General features: G+C 44.3%; 1 protein-coding gene across 1 annotated transcript in view; it reads right to left on the reverse strand.

Annotated features, from left to right (window-relative positions):
* RAB2A (RAB2A, member RAS oncogene family) overlaps positions 1–23,953 on the reverse strand; it is a 91,516-nt gene that overhangs the window by 47,000 nt on the left and 20,563 nt on the right. The window contains exons 2-6 of the mRNA XM_066578292.1: positions 22,641–22,712; positions 14,639–14,706; positions 9,223–9,305; positions 7,541–7,633; positions 5,360–5,471 (exon numbers count right to left, since the gene is read on the reverse strand). Of these exons, the coding sequence (XP_066434389.1) occupies positions 5,360–5,471; positions 7,541–7,633; positions 9,223–9,305; positions 14,639–14,706; positions 22,641–22,712 (428 nt within the window). The remainder of the gene's footprint in view (positions 1–5,359; positions 5,472–7,540; positions 7,634–9,222; positions 9,306–14,638; positions 14,707–22,640; positions 22,713–23,953) is intronic.

Genomic DNA, 23,953 nt, shown 5'->3' on the forward strand with positions numbered 1-23,953 from the left:
GGCCGCGGGCAGGGTGGAATTCTACTGTGGGCTCCTGCATGCAGAATCCGACCTGCCCGTGAAAATGAGGCCTAAAGAGTGTGTCAGCTTGAAGCTGCTGGCATCATGTTATAGAGCAGGAGGAGCTGAGCGGATTGATATATAGTTTTATGGGGAAAGGTTCAGAATAATTTGTATTCTATTCATTTACAGCTTTACTTATTCTGAGCTGAGAAGTCCAATGGGCGGAGCTATCAGTGATTGGCAGATATCTGTGTAGGACTGTACATACAGGAGTAGTGGTCAATCACTGATAGCTCCGCCCATTGGACTGTTCAGCCCAGAATAAGCAGAGAAGTAAAATGAATAAACTATAAGTTAGACTGAATCTTTCCCTATATAACTATATCATAATCCGCTCAGCTCCCCCTCGCTATAATATGCTGCCGGCAGCTTGGACACCATTTTCAGGCTGACAGACTCCCTTTAAACGGGGCTGAGCCATAACACCAGGCAATCCTTTGTCAAGAGTAACATTGGTTTTGGGGAAATAATATTCAATCTTTCTAACATCATCAAACCCCCTTAAACTGCAGCTGATGCCAGCTAGCCAGCTGTTCCATGGCCTGTGCAGATAACGGATAGCCCCAGGAGTACAGCACGAAAGTAGGCCAGGACGTCTGTGCGTTAGATAGGTTAGAGCTACAAACAGGCAATCGTCCTGCCTATGTAATGTAGGTTATGTAATGACTCTCTGAACATAGAGATGTCCTGCTAATTACAGAGATCACATAACTAGGGAGGGGACTACAATTTCCGGCACCTGTCTGTAGATAGATAGGCAAGTGTCTTAGGAAGACATGAAATTCAGTTTGTGCGTTATATAGGTACCACAAAGTGAAATGACTTATGTGGGCATGCGACTCATGATGGGGAGCCAGACCATTATAGCATGTAGTGGAAATGGTGCAGATTTTGATGCGTTGACTCAGGAACGATGCAAATTGTGATTGCTGATCAGTTGCCTTATCAGTGTCACAATGCAAAGGGGTTGGAGCAAAACCACTGCTCTGACCCACGTAGCGATGACGACTGAAACTGCAGAAGCAGCTCTCATCGAAATCAACGCTTCGCTGATCGGCCCGAACCCCAGGCTGCAGACCCAAGGTTATCAACTATTTTTGCTCTATCTTTTGCATGAAACCATTAGGGTATGTTCACACTTTGCGGATTGTGGCCTGGATCCGTTCCAAAATCCACAACTTAATCTGTGCTGCGGATTTTGGTGCAGAGCTGCGCCAAAAACCACGACCAAATCAGCACCATTTGGTGCAGATTTTGAAGCAGTTTTTGCTGTGGATCTGCAGTAGATTTAACTCTTTTAATCGAAGAGGTAAATTCTGCTGTGGATCCGCACCAAAATCTGCATCAATTCTGCTACATGTGACCGTACCTTTAGGCGATTTTAACAGTGAACCGATATAATGCATCTAAGATTGATCCCCTGAAAGGGATGAAATACATTAGCAAATGAATATTACTATTGAAGTACTAACGACCAGTTGTCCATGAGTGACTAAGTTACATGCTCCGCGCCTGATCACATGGTCTTTCGTGCCAGCCACGACTTCACCTGGGCAAGCAGATGAATGACCAGAGTTCTGAGCTCCGCCCATGATCACATGATGGCGACGTCATCACACGTTCTGTAAGCACATGGCTGCTCTCTGGCTAGGTGTTTGTTAGTAATCCATAGCAACTGGGGCCGCAGGGGTTTATATGGGATGGAATACTGATGAACACCCATAGCAGCCGTATAGTACAGGACCTGTGATGGTGTCACAGTCATGTGATCAGTCACCTGTAACATGACCAGGGGGGTGATGCTTTTGATCCCTGTTGTATAAAGAATGTAGGTAGCAGCGGGCAGGGAGCGGCTGGGGAGAGCGGGGAGGAACGGAGGCGAGATCTCTCTCTCCCTCTCTCCCCCCCGCTCACTGCCGCAACTCACCTGTCACCGGCAGCCGAACCTTTTCTTCTGAGCGGGGAGATACTCGCTAAGGACAATGCTCGCTCAAGCAATTGTCCTTAGCGAGTATGCTCGCTCATCTCTAATTATTACCGATGGGGTATTACTACGGCGTTTTCCTAATGCAGGCTGCAAAGTGAAAGCGGTTATCAGATTGATCGCTATGCACAACCAGCTGTGGCAGATACCTTCTCTGCATGTCTTAGGCTACAATCACATAGGGGACTTCATGCATGTTTTGCAATAAGATGTGAAACATCAGTCTCATGTTCGTGTAGGATGTAAAACAGGTCTAGAATTGTTAGACGTCATAGCATTGTTTCCTTGCGTACATGGCAAGTTTTTAACCCCACGTATGTCTATGTCTGTTTACTCTTGAAGGATATGTAGTGCGACCTCTGCTTTCTGCTGCAAGAGGATCCCAAAAGGTCACAATGACAGCCACTCTTGTCCAACTACCTCATTAGTCATTAAAGGTCACCGTACGCCCCTGGCTTTATGTACATGGTTTAGTTTTTAGTGTTGGCATCAAGTTATCATTGTTCTTCATGATAAAAGGAACAATTCCTAAAATGTATAATCAAGTGGGAGAGTAAGGTTCTGCACACCAGGGTTTATTTACTCCAATACTCAAATCCCCCCAACTGGTCATGTTTTCAGGACTTCCTTAGTATTGCGCAAGTGACAATTATTGTATAAGGCCTCATGTCCATGGGGAAAAGAAGAATTGAAATCCGCAGCGGATTTTAACTCTTCTCCCGCACGCGGATCCGCACCCCATAGGGATGCATTGACCACCCGCGGGTAGATAAATACCCGCGGGTAGATAAATACCCGTGGATGGTCAATAAAAGTGAATAAAAAAAAATATGGAGCATGAAAAAAAATAAATAAATGGACATGCTCCATTTAGGTGCGGGTCTCCCGCAGGGACGGCTCCCACAGGCTTCTATTGAAGCCTATGGAAGCCGTCTGGATCCGCGGTAGACCTAAAATAAGAATAAACTTACCCACAGCAGACCGGGCAGATCTTCTCTTCTTCCCGGCCAGATCTTCTTTCTTTGGCCCGGCGGATGTGCCCGGCGCATGCGAGCGGCACGCCACATCCGCCAGCCGAAGAAAGAAGATCCGGCCACGAAGAAGAGAAGATCTGCCCGGTCCGCTGCGGGTAAGTTTATTCTTATTTTCAGCCCTCATGTCCGCGGGGCAGGAGAGACGCGCTACGGATTCTCCATGGAGAATCCGTAGCGGGCCTGATTTTCCCCGTGGACATGAGGCCTTAGGGACATTTTTCATGGGCTTTATTACTGAATTCTGGAGTAAAAACTCGTACATTTTGGCGCAAATCCTACTTACGCAATTTTTTTAGCTTTCTGTGCTGCCCTCCCCACCTTTGTAAAAAATAAATAAATAAATAAATAAATTGGGTAGCGCTTGTCGGAGGACGTGGCCGCCCTGGACGGACACATTTATGTATAGTTTACACTAGAAAGCAGGCAAGAGGCACCTAATATATGAAGGGGTCACATCAGGCTCCTAGTACAGAGAACGCAGCCTGCTGACCTCAGTTGTGCTTGAGATACACAAAGCCCCAAGGAGTCATTAAAGGGAATTTGTCATAGCCATGTAACTGCTAAGAGTGTTCACACGTTCAGGCTCTGTACAGGTTTTTAATGTGATTGTTGAAGCCAAAAAAATCAGGTGAGCATCATAAAAGGAGATGAAGAATAAAGGAGGAATACAACTTCTCTTTTTGGGATCCACTCCTGGTTTTGGCTTCAAAAGCCACATAAGAAAAACCTGAACAAAAGCTGCACTTGTGAACGCATGCTAAAACTAACTCCACTGGCTGGCACAAGATGAAAAATCAATTACTTTAATTCCCTCTCTTTTCCTAACGAACCCGTGTACATTTGGTTCCAAAGTTATCCTGTGCCGTATGAAAATCAGGAGAGAAGAGTCCTCTGGCTGAGATGAGTCGTGCTTATTCATGAGCTAAATACAACCCCTTTCTCTTAGTAAGGGGCAAGATTTCCCGTGTAGCCTGGGATTCGGCGAGCTGTCTATCAAGAGAAGGGGGTTGTGGTTAGCTTAGAAGCATGTGACTACGTGCGACTCTTTAGTACTAATGTGCATAGGACGTGGGATAAAGCCCCATTTACAAAGAGGATGGCTCAAAATTCGTCAGTTTCTGACAGTTTTGACCAATCATTTTTGCATTTAGAGAACAGAGGGCGGTCTGTTCTCTAAATACATACCCATTGTTCTGCCGTGGGTTGCCAGCTACATACAATGTTATCAGCGCTGCCCGCGAAGAACTCAGCATGCAGGATTTCATGCTGACCTGAAGTCAGCAATGAACGAACAGTGAACGGTAAGTGCATGATGGGTGCACATTTACATGCAATGGCTATCGCTCAAAAGCAACGAATTTTGAACGATAAATGTTGCGTGTAAATGGGCCTCAACTTTGGATTCCAATTGCATAGGTGATTAGGAACAGAGAAGGTGTTAGAAGTTATTGATTTTTCATTCCCTGTCAGCCAGTGAAGTCAGTTTTGGTGGTGAGATGATGGCAACAGGTTCCCTTTAAAGAAAATATCCTTAAGAAATTTTAATTCAGAAAGGTGCTAGATTCTATTTCTTAATGAGTAAAGAAAAAAAAAATAATCGCTATTTTCTGTATTCCGAAAGATTATGACATGCAGTGTCAATATAGCAGAAACAGAGGATTGTGAGAAAGGAAAACCATGATCCACTTCAGGCTGTAAAGCTTGGCGGTCATAATTAAGGGGGTGAAGAATCATTGAAGTGAAGAACGCAGTAGTGTACAGGCATGACTGGGGGACCTTCAAGCTCCCAATTCGTGTAATTAGTATCAGATCCAGCAGTCAGAGCCCCACTGATGAAATAGTTGTCCCCCATCCACAGGATAGGGCATAACTAACTACATTTTGTGGGGCTACACCTTTAATTGTAGGACTCAAAATGGCTTGTAGACAAGTGTTTTTTTTGTTTCAGTCCCGACTGTGGTAACAAATTAGGGCTACAGCTTCTCCCCATGCTCAGTCCCATCGTTTCTTATGTTTATGTGCTTTGGTTACAAAGTGTAAAGTGGTCATGAGTTAGTAATGCAGAAGTGTAGCTATGGCTCCTTCTGAAGCTTTAGAACAGACTTTAAAGGGAACGTTCCATAAACAAAAGCTCATGTAAGGGAGCATAAGATATACTTTGACAAAATGTTATAGCGCCCTTACGGCGCAGTGCGATATGTCAGTGTGGCCTTCTGCTGTAAGGTAATGTACAATCAATACAATGCGAGGACAATTTCATGCCGGATTAAGGCGTTACCTCCTCCACATTTGAAGCCGTCTTTGCTGAGGTTTCCATAAAAATTAGACCATGTTCTCTGGCAAACGCTTCCCCTTCTTCTTTTTTTACTTCCCTTCTTGATTCTAAATCACTGCAGGTAAAAGACGTCAGAATCAGATCTACAACTCGATTCGGGAGAAATCACATTTGTAATATAAAGCACATAAAAATGAGAGCAGAATTAAGAATGCATCTGACACCAAAATACATGCAGAACTTCTGATAGGAAACCGACTATTCCTGGTGACATCGGAGGTGGTGCACACAACTGCAAGCAATGCCTTTCTGCACTCCATTCATCTTTCATCTTAATACCTTTAATGAGATCAGCTAAGCACAATTAGCAATGGCATAGGAGCTGCAGGGGCAATGAAGAAAGATGGTGCGGTTGTTAGCATACTCAATGCTGGGCTCTTCCTGCCTGGTAGCGCAAGCTCTCCGTTAATTAACAAATGTAGTTAGGAAAAGGACCACATTCTGTTTACAGAGAATCAACCAAAAAGCAGCAACACCCGTTCCTGTGATAGCGGAGCTGCCCGATCTGCGGGATCAGAGACTTGAAAGAGAGTGCATTTCTCCAAATATGAAAAATACAACTTACTGCAGTTTAAATATCCTCCGTCTCCTGAGACCCGCTTCAAAGCAGGCCTGCACCAGGGACCAATGGGATGTCTAAAGTGCTTCGCTTTCTAAATGGATGTAAGAACTGGCCTTGAGACATATCCAGCTAGCTTATTAATAGGCGGATATATGTGGCCTTCCAACAAAATGACAATCAGCAAGTATTTCACATCGGCTTTTCTAGAAGAACACGGAAGGGAGAGGGCCCATTCACACCTGCGTTGGGGCTTTCCTGCCACAATTTCATTTCTCTGTTCTGTTTTGGGAGCAGAAAAATGGAATTAAAGGTTTTTGCCTTTTCTCCCTGATTGCTTTTAATAGGCTTTAAAAAAGAAAAAAAACAAAAACAAAAAAAAAACAGCAAACACCCCCCCCCCTCCCCGCAACAAAACGGATTTCTGTCAATTTGCTTCCACTTTGCTGGGTTTCCATTATTTTACTAGAACATGTACTGCAGTCCCTCCTATTCCCGACTGGGTTATCAGAGCTAACCGTTAAAGTGCTGTCCTTGGACTAGAGGGGAGGTATCTTAGGCAAGTCTGCAAGTGGTGTTTATACCTGCCCTCTTGCATCAGTAAGTATGTGGCCACTTTTTGTGATATTTTTTACCTAATCAACTAAGGTACATTGGTGGTGTTAAGACTACCACTATAACTACTCTACGATTGGCCGGCGCTGTTCATGTGATCAAGACTCTCCAATTACAGAACAATGCATAGTTAGAAAATGGCAGTGGCCACCTTGGTGACCCAAAACCCTGAACTAGAGGAACGGCCGAAAATATCTCCTTCCTCTTTGGTTTTGGGACAAAATTCTGTCCCGGGACTGAGAGGATCACTTTGGTTTCACAAAGTTTTAATAAAGTTGCGTAAAAACTTTTTCACATAACAGTACCTAATTTCCCCGTGCAGGGGGCATATTAAAGCAGGACATAACTAAGAGAAACAAAGCGATAGCAGCGAGGAGAAACTCCTCCAAAACACTCTTCTATCTAGAAGTAGGGCACTGGAGGCACAGGTAGCTCTAACGAATCAAACTGGCCTACTGTACAGTAGATGACTAAAAGCACACACACACACATATATATATATATATATATATATATATATTAGGGTAACGTTATCAATACAAATTACATTGCAGTGATGCGGCACGACGAGCTGATCTCTTAAATGAATAGTCCCTCATTGGTGGCTCTCTGGTCCAGCTTGTAGCAAGGAACACGGGAGGCCTTCCCTGACAACACGACGTATAGAAAACACTTTGATTTGGTGATTAGATGCCTTCCCGGTAATCCTGGCAATTCTGAAGGGATTTACAGATATTCAACTGCCTACTGACTGCCCTCCAGATATATCTGTTGGAGGAAACGATGGATCAGAGAGGCTGTTGAGCTTCATTCCATCCAAATCCTCCCCGCAGATCGTGCAGTTCTAGAAGTGTTAAGACGCATGTTGAGGAGAGTCAGTTTACCAAAATATTTAGCTTTGGATCTAATAACTTTGGTGGATACAACACACACACAATCACTTTATTTACCTTTTATTGGCAATTAGCATAATCACCATGTTTGAGTTTGAGTGTTGACGGGCGTCTTCGAGCCAGGTGGTCAGATGATTGAACGTGTCTCTCCTAGGTACAAGGACAAAGAGACACATAGTGATACAGGTTCAGCAGCCCATGGCAATGCATTTATAAGCCAAGTACACCTTTGCACTCAGGGAAAGGATGAAATAGATGGAGAGATATTATGGAGAGTGGGCATGGTAATGCTACATAGTCTCTGAAAGAGGAGAGGGAGGGGGAGCTGAGCTTGGGTGCACTAATGAGACAGAGCAGCAGATCAATACCTAGAAGGACATGGAGACAAAAACTTGAATGTAGGAGAGCCTGTAAACCAAATATGAGGCTTTCTAAATGCATGAGAATGAAAATTCAATGCAAAAAACAGGGACTTAGTAAGATACATGTAATTATTTTTAATCTCCAAAGGTTTCCAAGGCCATTAAATTACTTTTTGAGCTGTAAACCATGAATCCCACATGCAAAGTATATGGCGACATGTCTGTAGACATCACTGGGCAATCATATCACAAAACAGTGTGCTTTTCCTTTAGCTCTGCTTTTTCAGAATCCAGGAGCTCTAAAATGGACTGAAAAGGGCCTGTACTTTGCAATACAACTGCATATATGTAAAATTATGGGGCAGTTTTTCTACTGAGAATTAAACACATGGTACAATTTGCACCAAAAAACTTTTCAACATACTTTGCACTTTATTTATGATGCATTTCAGACACTTTCAACACGTCTGACAAAGGAACGTGCTTTTTTTTTTTTTTTTTTTTTTAAAGGGCGTGGCCTGAATCTGACAAATTACACCAAAATTCTGGCGCAACGTTTGGCATAAAGTACACCACCTACTTGGTGGCATACAATTGGACAGTTTTAAAATTCAGATTTGTTATTTAGCAAAGCCACTGTGATAAATTGGCACATTTAAAAGTTTGCACAGTAACTATTAGACAGTATTCGTAAATCTGCCCTGCTCTGAAGTATAAGTTCTTCAATGGCAGCTGTATGCATGTTGCAAACAGTCTTTTTACTGGCCCTACTATCACTTCTCTACATCGCCCACTACAGGTGGTATACGAGTGCAAATATATTGGCGCGGCTCCCCAATTGTCGTCAGGCACTGGGATTAGATATCCAAACTTTATTTATTAAGTGAATTAAAACCAGCAATAGACTTGTACAGTACAGGTGGGCTCCGGCCCCCTTTTCCAACATGCACAAGTGAAGAATCTCACAGCCATAGTTGTGCATAAGCCCAGCATAACGGAGGAAGTGGGCTTGGCCTCGAAACACGTTTTAATGCTGGTTTTGAATTTGTTTCAAATAAAATCTTTTCCCTTCACCTGCTTTGCACTTTTTGGAGAGTTATGGCCTTACCAGTCTTTTATACATCACTCCTAATTATTATATAGCCCGTTCATATAGGCCTCAGCTGGTGGCAGCACCTCCATAGGGATTCATGAATTCTCGACTAATCTCACTAGGATTGTCACCACTTTTGGGCTTACTCCACCCTTGTTCACCCTCACAATTCTTTAAGATGTCATAGTAGACATATGGAATCCCAAATCAAACGTTTCTAAAACCAAGAAGGAAAGGATACCCAATTACAGCATATGATAAGAAGCGCAAATTCAAAGTCTCACCTTGTAATATCATAAACTAATAAAGCGCCGGCTGCACCTCTGTAGTATGACCTTGTAATGGAGCGAAAAGATTCCTGACCGGCCTGGAAGAAAGCAAGAGAGGAACAGTCATCCACAGAATTCATTTTCAGATCCTCTACAAATGACAAAATTGTCGGTCACTCTTTAGTTTACTTTTTTTTGTGGTTTTAGGAGGTTTATAGCTTTAGTTTTTCTACTGTTAAAAGGATACCTAACCTTTTTAAAAACTTCTGATGCGCAAGAACTTTTGATCGGTGGGGGTCTGTGTGCCGAGACTCCATGATTACTAAAGCGAACAGCAAAAGTGCTCATATGAGTTCTGTGCCCATTTGGCTGTCTCCATCACTGCTTGGAGCGGCGCACCGGCTCCATAGAAAGCTTATACAGCCCATCCACCGCTCGCAATGACAGTCAAATAGGCACAGTGCTCTGCTGAACGTTCGTTCTAGCAATCATGGGGGTCTCAGAATCCAGATCCAACAGATCAAAACTTCTGACGTGTCGCTTTAAAGGGGTTATCCATGCAGCGGCCGCTGGTATACACCGGGGTCGAAGTGGAAGCACTGCTCCAACCCTTGCGGCCAACGCTCGTAATTGCAAGCACAACGCTCATTAAAATCAATGGGAGCTGCTCTTTTAATTACAGACGCAGCTTCTATTAATTTCAATGAGGGCTGCACCTGCAATTACGAGTGCTGGCCGCTACACAGGGGTCGGAGCAGTGCTTCCACTCCGACCTCAGTGTATCCCAGTGGCCGCTGATTGGATAACCCCTTTAAGTATAACCCCTCTTCCAGGATAGGCTTCCAGCACTTCTCTCCATGCGGTCATAGCATATCTTTGCAGGTTTACCACCACTAGTCTGTAGAGATGGAAAGGATGAAAAGGCAGGTGAAGTATAAGCCTGGGTTCTCACACAGTGGAATCCTGGCAGAAATCTCGCGGTTTGGCCTCAGCGGAAAACCGCGAGACTTTCACCGGGAGAGGCGCTGCTTCAAAACCCGCGGCACTTAGCCGCGGGTTTTGAAGCGGCCCGGCCGCTCGCTCCTCCGCTGCGGCCGGCGCTCCCATAGAGGAGAGCGCGGCTGCAGCAGAGGAAGAAAAAGAATGAGCATGCTGCGGCCGGCTAATCCGCGCTGCAGTGCCAGCTTCTGCCGGCTTTGCCGTCCCGTGTGGACGAGAATTTCTGAGAAACCTCGTCCACATGGCTGGCTAATCCCGGGATTAGCGGCCGCAGGCGGATTTGCCGCGGCGAAATTCCGGACGGAATTTCCGCCACAAATCTGCCCCGTGTGAACCCAGCCTAAAAGTGACAAAATACTATAACCAAGACTGCCATACCCCAGTTACACCTTGACTTTGTAAACCACAATATCTTACGCCATGCGGTGTGTGCCAGGCGTAAGAGATATTTACGCCGCCAAGTCCATCAGATCACTAACAGAATGTCCGATCGTGAAAGGGCTGCTGGAAATAACTCTTTATGATGCTGTTGTCTTCATGTTGAATCAGTCACCCAGAAAATCAACTTTTGTACCTTGCATATAAATGAAAACTTCTCCAAGCACCTCCGACTATAATTCAGGTTTTTATGTGTCAGACGCTGCCATTTTCCAGGAGCGGGTACTCGGAGGAGTCGGCAATAGATAGGAGAGGAGGAACAAGTGAAGGGCAGGAACAGGTAGCTGCGTACAGAGCCTTCTGCTTTCTAGTCTTCCCTGGCAATCCCTGACATCCCAATTTACTGAATGGCTTCACAATACATGAATCATTATTAGAAGACAGAAAGGACTCCTAGCAACTGAGCGCACAAGACAAATCTGAAAGGAAGCAAATAACCCAGAGCTGCGCATTTCAATTCAATAACCTGCTCCCTGGGGCAGCTGTTGACACCAGAATAAATAAAGCCCATTGTAAATAAATGATGAATGACATCTTTCCGCCCACCATCTGCTGGTGTAAAGGTTGTTGGAAGGCCAAGGATGCAGATTTCCCCCGTTCTTTCGGAAGCAGCAGCCAGCCTTTCAGCAATCTCTAGACTTACTCTTCTCGCTTTTCCCCTTATAATCTGTTTAGGCACAAAGAAGATTCAATAACAGCCCAAATTGTCCGTTGGTCACTTGTGTGTCACCTAAATAGATTTAGTCTTCCAAAGACAAAGAGGGATAAAGCTACAGAAACCCGACACCCGTTCCAGATGTTCCGTCCTAACAGAGCGACAAATATCTGTTACGTAATACAATGCCCTATGACATGTCCGATAATAGCAACATACTACGCTGCGCCATATGCCAGGATCCACTGAAGGAAAACGAGTCAGGCCGGCCTCACACAGACCGATTTTAAATTGTGACCCGCGATAAAATGGATCTTTTCAAGCGGGTGTTGAAAGGCATGCATTTTCGTTTTTTCTTTCACACTCACCGCTTACGAATTGCGTGTTCCACGACTGAAAAAACCCCCCCGCAGCATGCTCTATTTTAGCGCAGACTGTCCCTATTGAAGTCAATGGATCCGTTGCCCATACGGGATTAACATTACATATGAGCGGCAGAAATGCTCACAATCTCATAGGAAAAGCCGGCTGAAGGGGAGAGATATCATGCTTCGGCGCGGATAACACACTGTGCATGGCGTACACCCGCGTGGAAAACCACTCGCATCAGCAACCGTTCACAACTACTTTCCAAGAATGATCGCAGGTCTTCCGCTGTGGGATCCGACCCGTTTGTGTAAGCCTGCCCCTAAAGTTTTAAGTCATAGTGTCACCTAGATTTTTAAATTTTTTATTACTAATTAATACAAGTTACTGAAACGTTATTTTTCTAATCAGTTTTTTTTAATGATTGTACATTTCTCTATTTCCCATTTCCGTACAGTATTAGGAGAGCGGCCATTCTGCGCTACTTTGTTGTCAAAAGTCTCATCAGCAATAGGAACCGGGAGACAACTCATTGACTTCTATGGGACAGCGTTGTGCATATGCTCTGTGACCTATGCAGAGATGGAGAGGAGGTAAGCTGTGCCTGATCACCTGTCTAGGATTGATCCTGTGTTATCTACCACAAGCTTAATAATAATGCAGCATATATAAAGGCGGCACATTTGTTACAGAAAGGTCTTCTGTTGTCCTATGCATCTGAAACGGGCTTGCAAAAACCCGAGTGCTTCCCACCAAAAACAAACTACTGTATGTACTTGAGTATAAGCCTAATTTTTCAGCACATTTTTTTATGCTGAAAAAGCCCCCCATGGCTTATACTCGAGTGAGGTAAAAAGAAACAACAACAAGAAACCCACAATACTCATCTCCCAGCCTGAGTTTGTGTCCCCGGCGTGATGGTCTCTCCGGCGGTGCGGCAAGCTGCTTGAGAATTCTCCCTGCTGTCATCTCCCTGCACAGCTTTGAATTCCCCTGCCATCAGCGCTGTGTAGGCAAGCGCTGTGATTGGATCGAGCGCCAGCCAATCACAGCCGATGCTCGATCTTTCAGAGTTATTCAGTGGATGACATCACTGAATGGCTGTGATTGGTTTATTGAGCGCCGGCTGTGATTGGCTGGCGCTCGATCCAATCACAGCGCTTACTTACACAGCACTGATGGCGGGGGAATTCAAAGGCGAGCAGAGCGATGACAGCGGGGAGAAGTCTCAAGCAGCTTGGCGCATCGCCGGGGAGACCATTGCGCCGGAGACACAGATGCCGGCTGGGAGGTGAGTATTGCATTTTTTCTTTATCTAGTATATACTCGAGTATAGCTCGGCTTATACTCGAGTCAATAAGTTTTACCAGTTTTTTGTGGTAAAACTTATTGACTCGGCTTATGCTTTGTTCGACTAATACTCGAGTATATATGGTAATTGAACTCATTTTCTCAAACAAATAAAAAAAAAAAATAATGTTACTACAAATTTGCCAGATGTGAATTTGCGGTAATACAGAGGTGACATTTCATTGTCATTCTGACTGTGATGATAATGAGACGACTGCTACAGAACAGGAAGCATCAGCCTGTTATTAGGATTAGTAGTCAGTGTGAAAACTGCAGGATTTCAGGATTCTCTATATACACAAATTGTCATTATTAAAAATTAGAAGATGGCACTAAAAATTGTAGATATATTTAACATAGAACTTGATTTAAGCAATAAGCAGTTTTCTGATGACACTTTATTGCCATAACATTTCCTGTTTCTGCCAAGGACTTTTTACATATATTCAAATGTTAAACTACTACCTCCAGTCCTGGATAAATATACCCAACTAAAGAAAGTTAGCAGCCATCACTGGCAGAGCCTGAAGACGCCGTCCAACCAACCAAAATAATTAGAATTAGGCTATATTTATAGAGGAGAGTGCAGGTTCGGTCAGTAAAAAACAGCGACATCACTGTATGATTTACATCAGTTTTCGCTTTTTTAACCCTTTCCAATCCAATTTGTATCCTGATTTTTCTAGGTGGCTTACTCTTATTCTGCTGTTATACAACAGCGCTATCTGCTGGCTAAAGCCAGTATTGCTTGAAGTGACATGTTGGATAGGCTTCGACAGCAGAGAGGCTGTCAATATACAGTAAGAGAACCCCGACGAACGTCTTTTAACATCAGAGCTGTACAGCTGTAAATCATAATGTCTTCAGACGTCAGACAGTGGATTGGAAAGGGTTAACGTGTTATCAGAGGGGCATCTGTTATTCATGTGTGTCTGTTGGAAAATAAAATTATACATAGTATGTATCAAGGAAGGAGGCCCAGTTGATAGAACTTAAAACCCCCAACCCTGGAAGTCACCATCCGCAACCACTGAGTGTTTTAAAAAAAACAAAACGTAGCGCACCCGAGCCATGCAAGTGCATTACGCTTTCTTAGTGCACCCATTGGCTTGAATGGGCGATACAGATCTGAGAACTGCGCCAGTAAAGGACATGCTGAGAATATATTATTTTTTTTCTTATTACACAAGGTCCATCAGCCCGTGAAGGGAAAAACAAACTTAAATCGCAGCACGTCCTACTTTTGGGTACTCCCTCAGAACGCCTCATCTATTGTTTTCAATGGGGTTGCAAAACATTGCATGAGTGCGAGGTGCATGCAAGTGCGGTACAAGGTTTCCCATTGAAACTGCGACTTTCTCCCATTGTTTTCAATAGGACCGGCACTGCCGTCACCGGCCTCATTAAGGACAATGGGCGATAGCGCAAAACAAAAGACATGCTGCAATTTCTTTCCTGCATAGGGAAACATGACAAATGTGAATGAACCTACTTTATGTTGGCGTGGCGAACATCACATAGTAGCTGTGAATACTCCAACCAACGTCCAATAGTCAATCCTGATATTGGATTAGTCCCAGGCATTAACTAGGTACATAATAAGGTATTAGTAGTAATACTTACTGTGTCCCATATTTGAAGTTTAATTTGCTTGCCGTCAATCGTTATCATCCGTGCACCGAATTCTACACCTGAGAATAAAGAATGGAAGGTTTCTTTATTATAACCATAATATGTCACTGGCCACACGCTATCTGAGACAGTCATTTATTATTTAGGTGTCCACGGATAGTGTCATTCAAGACTCCGAGCACCGGCACACCGACTTAGAGCCTCATGTCCATGGCACGCGCGGATTCTGTGCAGGGAATCCCGCACGGATCCCTCCATTTCCGGGTTCGCTGTCCTACGCATGGTCCTCACGGCCCGCTGTTGGACAAGCACAGTACTTTTTTAAAAAATCTTCTGTGAATCCGTGGCACGTTCGCAGTTTAAGCTGTGGGTATGCCACGGACCGGACGTCTTCCACTGACTTCAATGGAAGCCATTTGTGCAGGATCCGCACAAAAATGGAGCATGCTGCGATTTGTTTTCCGGATCAAAAGGTCCGCTAAACAAATCTGCATGTTTTAATCCATTTGCGGACTCCCATGCATCTCTATGGGCGGCTTGATTTGCAGATCTCCCTCGCAAATTGCGCAAATGAAATTTGCCCGTAGACATTGGGCCTTAAGCCCCATTTACACTGGACGAATGTCGAGCAAACGATGGGGCTTTACACAGTGTTCCTTGCCCCGCAGGTTAGTAGCCCCGAGGTGCAAACAGTTTACATTACTCCAATGTTAATCCCACAAAAACACAGGAAAAAAAGATCAGATTTATACAAGATCCCCTTTAAAGTCGCCATTTTCGGTATTCTGAAATCGAATATAGTAAAAACATATATTTGTACAGACTGATCAAATCTGCCATGTGGTTGAGAAATGCACCAAAAATTCCACGTGTGACCGCAGCCTGAAGCGACTGTTAACATGTAGGTGTGCTACAACCTCTATGCGACTCTAGTCTAATCTGGTCATGGTGGCAGCTAGGCATGGCGTACAGCCGCTATAGTTCTTAAGCCCCATTCAGAGCTTATCGCGCAGATCTGGCAAACATCCTGCGGCAGTATGTCCAGGGCTCACTCTCACTGCGTATTATTCAGGCATGTAAAACATGCACTACACAGTATATAAGCACGTACATGCGGATTTACTGCATATGTTACATCCCCAGAGCATATATTGGGGTGGATTAGGCCGGGTTCACACGAGCGGATTTGGATTGCATATTCCATGATCGTCGATTTTCTCTTTTTCGCTCACACTCGCAGATACGAATTGCGTATTCTGCAAGTGGAAGAAAAATCGTAGCATGCCAGTTTTTTTTGCCTATTTTGAGGTCAATGGAGGCCGTCCGACCTGCAGCTCGTACGCAATTAACATTGCATATGGGCTGTGGGTACTCGCGTCATCGCTAAGCCACGGAGTAGGGAATGCAAACAAAGAAACCCACTGTACTGCGCATGACTGCCGGCGAGGTCATTCACAATACAGTAATAGCAGGTGACATCACTGCTAAGGTCGCGGGCTTCGTATTAGCAGGTGACATCACTGCTAAGGTCGCGGGCTTCGTATTAGCAGGTGACATCATTGCTAAGGTCACGGGCTTCGTATTAGCGGGTGACATCACTGCTAAGGTCGCGGGCTTTGTATTAGCAGGTGACATCACTGCTAAGGTCGCGGGCTTCGTATTAGCGGGTGACATCACTGCTAAGGTCGCGGGCTTCGTATTAGCGGGTGACATCACTGCTAAGGTCGCGGGCTTCGTATTAGCGGGTGACATCACTGCTAAGGTCGCGGGCTTCGTATTAGCGGGTGACATCACTGCTAAGGTCGTGGGCTTCACAGTCAGTGCTTCACCTATGAGAAGCGCTGAGCAGGCAGCATTTACACGGGACGAGAATCCAGCCTCTGAAAAGTCAGCTTAACCAACCGCGAACAAAAAGTCAGCAATTTTTTTCTTATTCACACTAGAGTTTTATCCTTCGAACGAATTTAGAGCGACAACCGCTATGTGTAAATGGGCCTTAAGCCGGATAGGATCCATTAGGCACATTGCAGGTCGGGCATGTGCCAGATCCAGAGGTTCTGGTATTTTCGTTGTTCAGCTCTACGCCAAACGACTGAAGTAGACTGGAACTGCGGGCTCCGATGTGAATGGAGTCTTAGATCGCCTCCCTTGCATATACTAGAGAAAATCGGACCCAGTCTACCCCCACCATCACTTTTTACTAGTCCGTCTGGCTTCACATCAGCGTCTTGTTTACACGTCTGTTCGATCCGAACAGCAGGAAAATCAATCCCCTTTGACTTATTTTGCTGGCTTGCTTCTGTTCCCTTTGTTTTCATCAAAAAAAAAAAAAAGAAAAGAAACCGAACTGAACGGCCATTTTCATCTATGGCGGAAGGACACAAGTGAGTACTATTCCATTTAGCAGATCTGTCTGATACAACTGCGCATTTCAAACAAAAAAGGGAATCATTTAAAAACGGCTCATAGCGGATGTCTAAGCGCTGCAAATGAACTAACTTTGTTCTGATCAGTTGCATCCGCCGCACATCACTGCTTTGTTGTGAAAATAAGAATAGAGATCTGCTACTAATGGATACAAGAAGCTGATGTGGACCCGGCTGACGTGGACTTGGATTTTCAGGCTTATTGGCTAACAAGAGCTTGGATTTGCATACGAGTGAAAACACGGCAAGAGCTAAACTACATCCAGGGAGCCTCGGCTCCAAGCAGATGCCGCTCCCTTCTGCATACGACAGGCCTACACTGCCATCTATCAGGAACTTCTGGGTAGCAGAAACACAGCATGAGGTTAGCAGTTGTACATCCGAAGTCCTCTGGGACAGCGTTCTATCAATCCGTAGGACGCATGTCCCTGCTTATTACGCGCTGCACTTCAAGGTTAGCGCTCCTTCCCACCAAGCGCACATATATTCATATCCAAATGCCGTTGTTTTACCATGACAATACTCATTTATGTCCAGAGTTTGCAGGCGAGCTAACATTACCAGAGTCAGGCTGTGAGATGGAGCGTCACCGTGTCCATGAATGAGGGAGATGTTGCTTCCGGGCAGTTATTATGGAAACGGTGACGTCATTAGTGACATCAAGGGATTTTAAGGAATCGAAGAGTGCGGTTATACCAAGAGGATGCACATGTGCACTTTACTAGGGTATTGCTGAACACAGAAGAACCAGTGCTATAAAATTTGGGGTGAACCTCCCCAGTTTTCTTCGTATGAAACAAAGAAAACTGTCATAAAAATGATATTTCTGAAAAAAATGTAAGCTTATTTATTTTTCACCGGCTTTAAAATAATTTTTGCAAAAAAATTGCGAGCTTAAAAAGCTCTGTACACCCCTAGATGAATTTATTAAGGGGTCAGGTTTTCAAAATAGGGTCACTTGTGGAGGCGTTCTATTGTTTTGGCAGCTTGATGGCTCTACAAGTGAGCCATGGGGCCTGGAATTTATTCAGTTGTGCCCTGAAATCCAAAGGCTGTGCCCTCCCGTATAGGCCAACCATGTGTCCAGAAGGAGATTGGGGCTACAATGGGAATGTTTCTGAACACGGGACAAACAGGGGGATCCAGTTTGGGGTAAAAATCTTCATTCATATGTGTGCTGTACAAAAAAAAAAAACAGTTTCCCTGTCTTGGCCATTTATTTTTGGGTTTGTTATAGTCTTAAACTACGGTAGACTTTTCATAGTAGCTCTGCTGAGTGATAAATCTGTTGAACTTTAACCCTTTCCAATCCACTGTCTGACCTCCGAAGACATTATGATTTAAGGCTGTACAGCTCCGATGTTGGAAGACGTCCGTCGGGGTTCTCTTACTGTATATTGCCAGCCTCTCTGCTGTCGGAGCCTATCCAACGTGTCACCTCATGCAGTACTGGCTTTAGCCAGCAGATAGCGTCGTTGTATAATGGCAGAAAAAGAGTTAGGCCCCCTAGGAAAACCAGGATGCAAATTGGATTGGAAAGGGTTAAGACTGTCTAGTCCAAGTTTAGACCACCTATTAGTTGGCCAAGTTTACGCCAAAAATGCCAAATTTGCACTAAAATGTTTTTCACAATTTAGACCACACCTTTCTCTGGGGGGACAAGTTTGAAAAAAAATGTCGAAAAGAGTGTCAGACACATAATAAATTTGGTGAGAGTTTTCTGATGTCATTTGCTTGTTTTGGTCAATAGTCTTTGTGTTGTCCACATCAATGTTCACGCATATTTAAGTTAGTTGTCACTGCTGAGAAGAGCGGCGCTTGGCATTCCCACCTTTGATAGAAGCCGGATGCAAAGCTCTTCTATCCTTCACATGGCATTAGCAGGATGAAGCCTCTGCTTGCTTGCACTTCATTCTGGTCTGGAGGTGCGGCAAGCATGGATTATCCCATCGTAGCGAGGAAGGATTAATCATAGATGTACAAATAGTCAGCCGGAACTCCTCTACGGTGAAGACTAATAGAAGCTACAGGAATCCACAACCTGCTGCCAATCCTGTACGAGGCTCATACCAGTCAGCTTACAGCGAGTCACGCATGGGAGCCGGCGGGGAGCTGGCCTAACACAGCGTACGGCAGCGATATTGTCCTGCCATGACAGCGTATCTCACGCACGCGGTCATGCGCAGTCTTGGTTTTCTTTTTTGTTTAAAATTTCCCACGCTGTTGCTTAGCAACGGCAGGTATACATGCAATTACACTGCGCATGAGAAACGTTGATTAGGCACCCATAGAGAACAAAAGGCTCTTGTGTGCAACACATGGCAAAACAGTACATGCTGTGCTCTTTTTTGTACTTGTGTATTACGCAATGCTTAAACGTAAATGTGAGTGAAACAGCGTACGGCCCTGTATTTGATTGCCTATAAATTATTGTGTATCTTACACACGTAATACGCTGTAATCTTACGCTCATGTGAGCCCGGTCTTAGGGCTCATTCACACGATCATGTCCGTAAAACGCTGCATGGGTCACCCAGCGTTTTACCGCTCTGTGTGAGACGGCAGAGACGGTGTATGGCAGTTAGTGCGCTGCGCATTTTTTTTAATGCCACGCTCTATCATAGCGGGGTTACACATGTATCATTGCCCATACGCAACGTATTACGTATGAACAGCGTCGCATATGTTAGCCGTAGAAAAGAATAGGGCTCATGCTGCGTAATACGTGATGAAATAGAAAATGCTGCCATCTTTTCCACGTGTGTTTCTACAAAATTATGTGAATAGCTCAATAAAAATCCACGTACTTTCATTGTCTCCATTCACCGTGTTTCACACGGCCGTGCATTGTGCGTATATGTGCTGAAATCACGGTCGTGTGAATGAGCCCTAAATGTGAGAATATTTACGTATCCACTGAACAGACTATTTATACCTTTTTTTAGTGTAAATAATGGCAAAAAGAAATGTGGAGAAGTCAGTTCCATAGATGACATTTATAATGTATCCACATGACTGTCTGATCACTAGAGCTCCCACCACTAGGGTGAGGGTCCTGAGCCCCCCACTGTGGAAAGCACTGAGGAGGAGTATGAATGGAGCAACAGCTGGGCATGCGTGCCGCCCCTCCAGTCTATAGGGCTGACAAAGAGAGCACAACTTGTAGTTTGCATTGGTGCCAATTCAGGAATTACGGCAATTTCCTTTTATTAATTTTTCGAGGAGGAGAGATAAATAAAAAAATAAAAAAGCATGGAATACTACAATAGCACGTATGTGTAGTTTTATTGTAGCAAGAGAGAATAAAAAAAAACTTTGCAAGGGGAAAAAAAAAACTATTTTTAGCTTTAGCATCGTATTAGACCAGTGGATTTAGATCAATAGATTACAAGTTTAACGGAATCTTTCCCCATAGAACTATATATTAACCCCCTAAGGACGCAGCCTTTTTTTTTGCCTCCCCCCCTCTTTAAGAAATCATAACTCTCTTATTTATCCATCGACGTCGCTGTCTGATGGTTTGTTTTTTGCGGGACGAGTTGTATTTTTCAATGGTGCTATTTAATGTACCATATAATGTACTGAAAAACCTCTAAGTGGATGAAATGGAAAAGAAACAAAATCCTGCCATCTTTGGGTGCGTCTTGTTTCTATGGCGCACACACTGCAACAAAAGCCAAGTTTATAGTTTTTTCCTTTTTTGCTGTACTAAATTTTTTTTTATTATTTTCTGCCGCCATCTTCCGATAGTCGTAACTTTTTAATTTTATCGTCCACATAGCTGTTCGAGGGCTTATTTTTTGCGGGACATCCTCAGTTTCTGTTGGTACCATTCTGAAATACATACAGCTTTTTGAAAGCAATTCTGGCATTCTTTATTTCTTTTGTTTCTGACAACGTTCAATGTGCGGAGTAAAGAATGCATAATTTTCATAGACCGGACATTAACAGGCACAGCAATACCATATATGTGTTTTTGTTTTATTATATGGATAATTTTATTATAAATATGGCAAAAGGCTTAGTTTTTTTTTTTTACTTTTATTACATTTTATTTTTTTAATAAAATTAGTCAAATTTTTTAAAACTTTTTTTTAATTTTTTATTAGTCCCCAGAGGGGAGATAAACATGCGATGCTTTGATCGCTTCAGTGGTATGATGTAATCACCATAGCATTATATTATACCATGATCTGACAGGCAATGTATCAAGCCATGCCACAGGCATGATTTGATAGGGATTCTGCTAGGACAGGCCTGGGGCCTTTCTGAAGGCCCCTGGCTGCCATGACACCCGCACAGCAAATCGCGATCTCATCACAGGGAGGGGGGCCATACGGGACTCAAGAATATCAGTCAGGGAATTTAAATGCCACTGTCAGAATGAACGATTGCATTTAAAGGGTTAACAGCTCTGATGAGCCGCGCGAGTGTTGGCTAGAACAAACAACTGGCAGCCGCGTTTTATGGAGCAAGATCCCTCCACGATCTCCCTTTATACGTACTCTGAGGTTTCTGTACGCCCTGCAGCATTAGGGGTTAATCTGCTCAGCCCCCCCTGCTCTATAACATGCGGCCTGCAGATGGAACTGCATTTTCATCTTGAAAAGTTCACTAATCGTGTATCTGCAATATGCAGCTGCTGACTATCAAACCTATTTAACTATAATCCCTGACAATTCAGCCTGACGATGAAGAACGAACAGTCACCTGATTGGCAGGCAAGTGTCAACGAGCCAACAAACAGGCAAGAGATCATTCCTGCAAGTATAAAATCACTCACTGTCCGGCTCCACTTTTCCGCATGTGAATGTGTACAACTGACCAGTAATAGTTATGGGGGACGAACGTCAGGTCAACAATATTTCACTCCCAAACAGCAAATCATCTACCAGTGTAAAAGCAAATGGAAGGAGCGCTGACCGATATGCTCATCGTCGATCAGCGTTCCGTGCACGGGCAGATGATCTGCCCATGTAAAGGACCCTTACCAATCATTGTACCTATCAAAAGGTCTAGACTTGATGGTCACTGAGGGTTATATACTGGAACTGGGAGGGGAATGGATGGTTACTCCTGATAGATTTTGTGTGTGCTGAACACACCTCTTTCTCTCCTCTTTTGTGGTTTAATTACTCTCTCCAACCATTTCTTCCTTTGCTGTTTCGGTAGGAAGTAGTTTGCAGATCCGCCTGTTTCTGGGGCTCCTTTCCAGTTTTTCAAGTTGGCCACATAACTCCTCTCGCTTCCCAGTAGTCAGACACTACATGCTGCTGTCGGATTGGCCGTCCACTGCTCACATGAGTACTGTTGGCCACTCCACCAACATGCAGTGTTTTAGACCCCCCCCATTGAACACTGAGCATTGGTAGTGCATATGTAGCCTAAGGAGTAATGTACCGCAGGGAGGCATCAGAAACAGGCAGATACACAGCAGTATAGCCATATAGTAGGGCACCAGGTCATATTACTTTCTCCCTCCAGTCAATTTTGTCCTTGGATCAGACCGTAGCTTTAAGGGATTTTTTTTTTGGGGGGGGGGGGGGGGGGGGGTGTATTACACTTACCAATTGTCAGGTCGTGAACTGGCTGGAACCTCTTGTCTGTGAACTGCAATAGTAGACATGATTTACCAACACCTGCAAGCAAGACAATAAAGAAAATTTACACATTGGAGGAAATACAGTTTTAATGAGCATTCATTCTTTGTATTTATGCAATTAATAGCCAAATATGTATTAAAGCAAGGAAGGACCAAGGACCCAAAAACCCATTCCTGAAAGGATCAGATCTATCGAGGAATGAATCTGGTCAAAAACTGTTCCCATGTACATTAAAGGGGTTCGGTCATTAGAAAAAATAATACAATTCTATGCTTACCTATTCCTCCCCCAACTGTCTACTTACCGCATCTTCTCATCTTTGATCTTCTTCTGGCTCCTCCAATCCCTCATGTCATGTCACCTCCAGCCAGCCGGATCCTCCTCTTCCAGTTATGTAACGTACATACATTGCCTAGAAGAAAATGCTGAGTCCTATGCTGGGCCATTGCTGGGACTGCGCATGCGTGTTGTCTTGCCAAAAGAGGTCATATAATATTGCCGGGAGACAGCGCGCATGCACAGTTCTGGCAATAGCCCGGTATAAGATTCGGCATTCCCTGCTAGTCAGTGAACACTACCTCAATAGTCACCGGGTACACTGACCTGCGAAGGAGACTACTGAGAATGGACGTAACGTCCTAGGAAGAAGAATCGGCTGGCTTGCGGTGATGTGAGCTGGAGGAGCCAGGAGAAGATCGGTGAGATGAAGATCTGGTAAGAAGACTGACATCTCAGCAGTCGGACCCGCACTGATCACAAAGTTATTTTCTATCCTCTGGATGGGTCATAGCTATAGATTTTTGTTCAACCCCTTTAATAAGTATTTTTGGGCCAGGACATTGCTCAACATTAGCCAAGGCTGTGGTCCTTCTACATGGGCTGAATTTTCAGTCCGATATGAGACGCACGGATGAACAACATGCGATTGTTTCATTTTCTTTTACATTGCCCAATAATCTGCTTGTATAATCATTCATTCCCGTAAACCGGCTGTACATCTACAAGCATTTTATGCTCACATAAACGAGCCAATCAGCAAACAAGATCGTCCGATCGCTAATCTCCTAACATGGCCTGATTGATGGGCGAACGTGTTTGAAGGAACGCCCAGACCCGATAATCTGCCGATAGTCTTTGGTTGGCAATGAACTATTTCCACAGGACGGTGTGATCTGACATGTCCTTATAGCACTGTGTACTCCAGATAGAGACGGCTGCTGTTTGCATTCATGGTCCGAGCTAGGATGGAATTCTCATGTCCCCAAGGCAGAACTCGC

The sequence above is a fragment of the Eleutherodactylus coqui genome, chromosome 9 (assembly GCF_035609145.1).
Source record: "Eleutherodactylus coqui strain aEleCoq1 chromosome 9, aEleCoq1.hap1, whole genome shotgun sequence".
Taxonomy (NCBI): domain Eukaryota; kingdom Metazoa; phylum Chordata; class Amphibia; order Anura; family Eleutherodactylidae; genus Eleutherodactylus; species Eleutherodactylus coqui.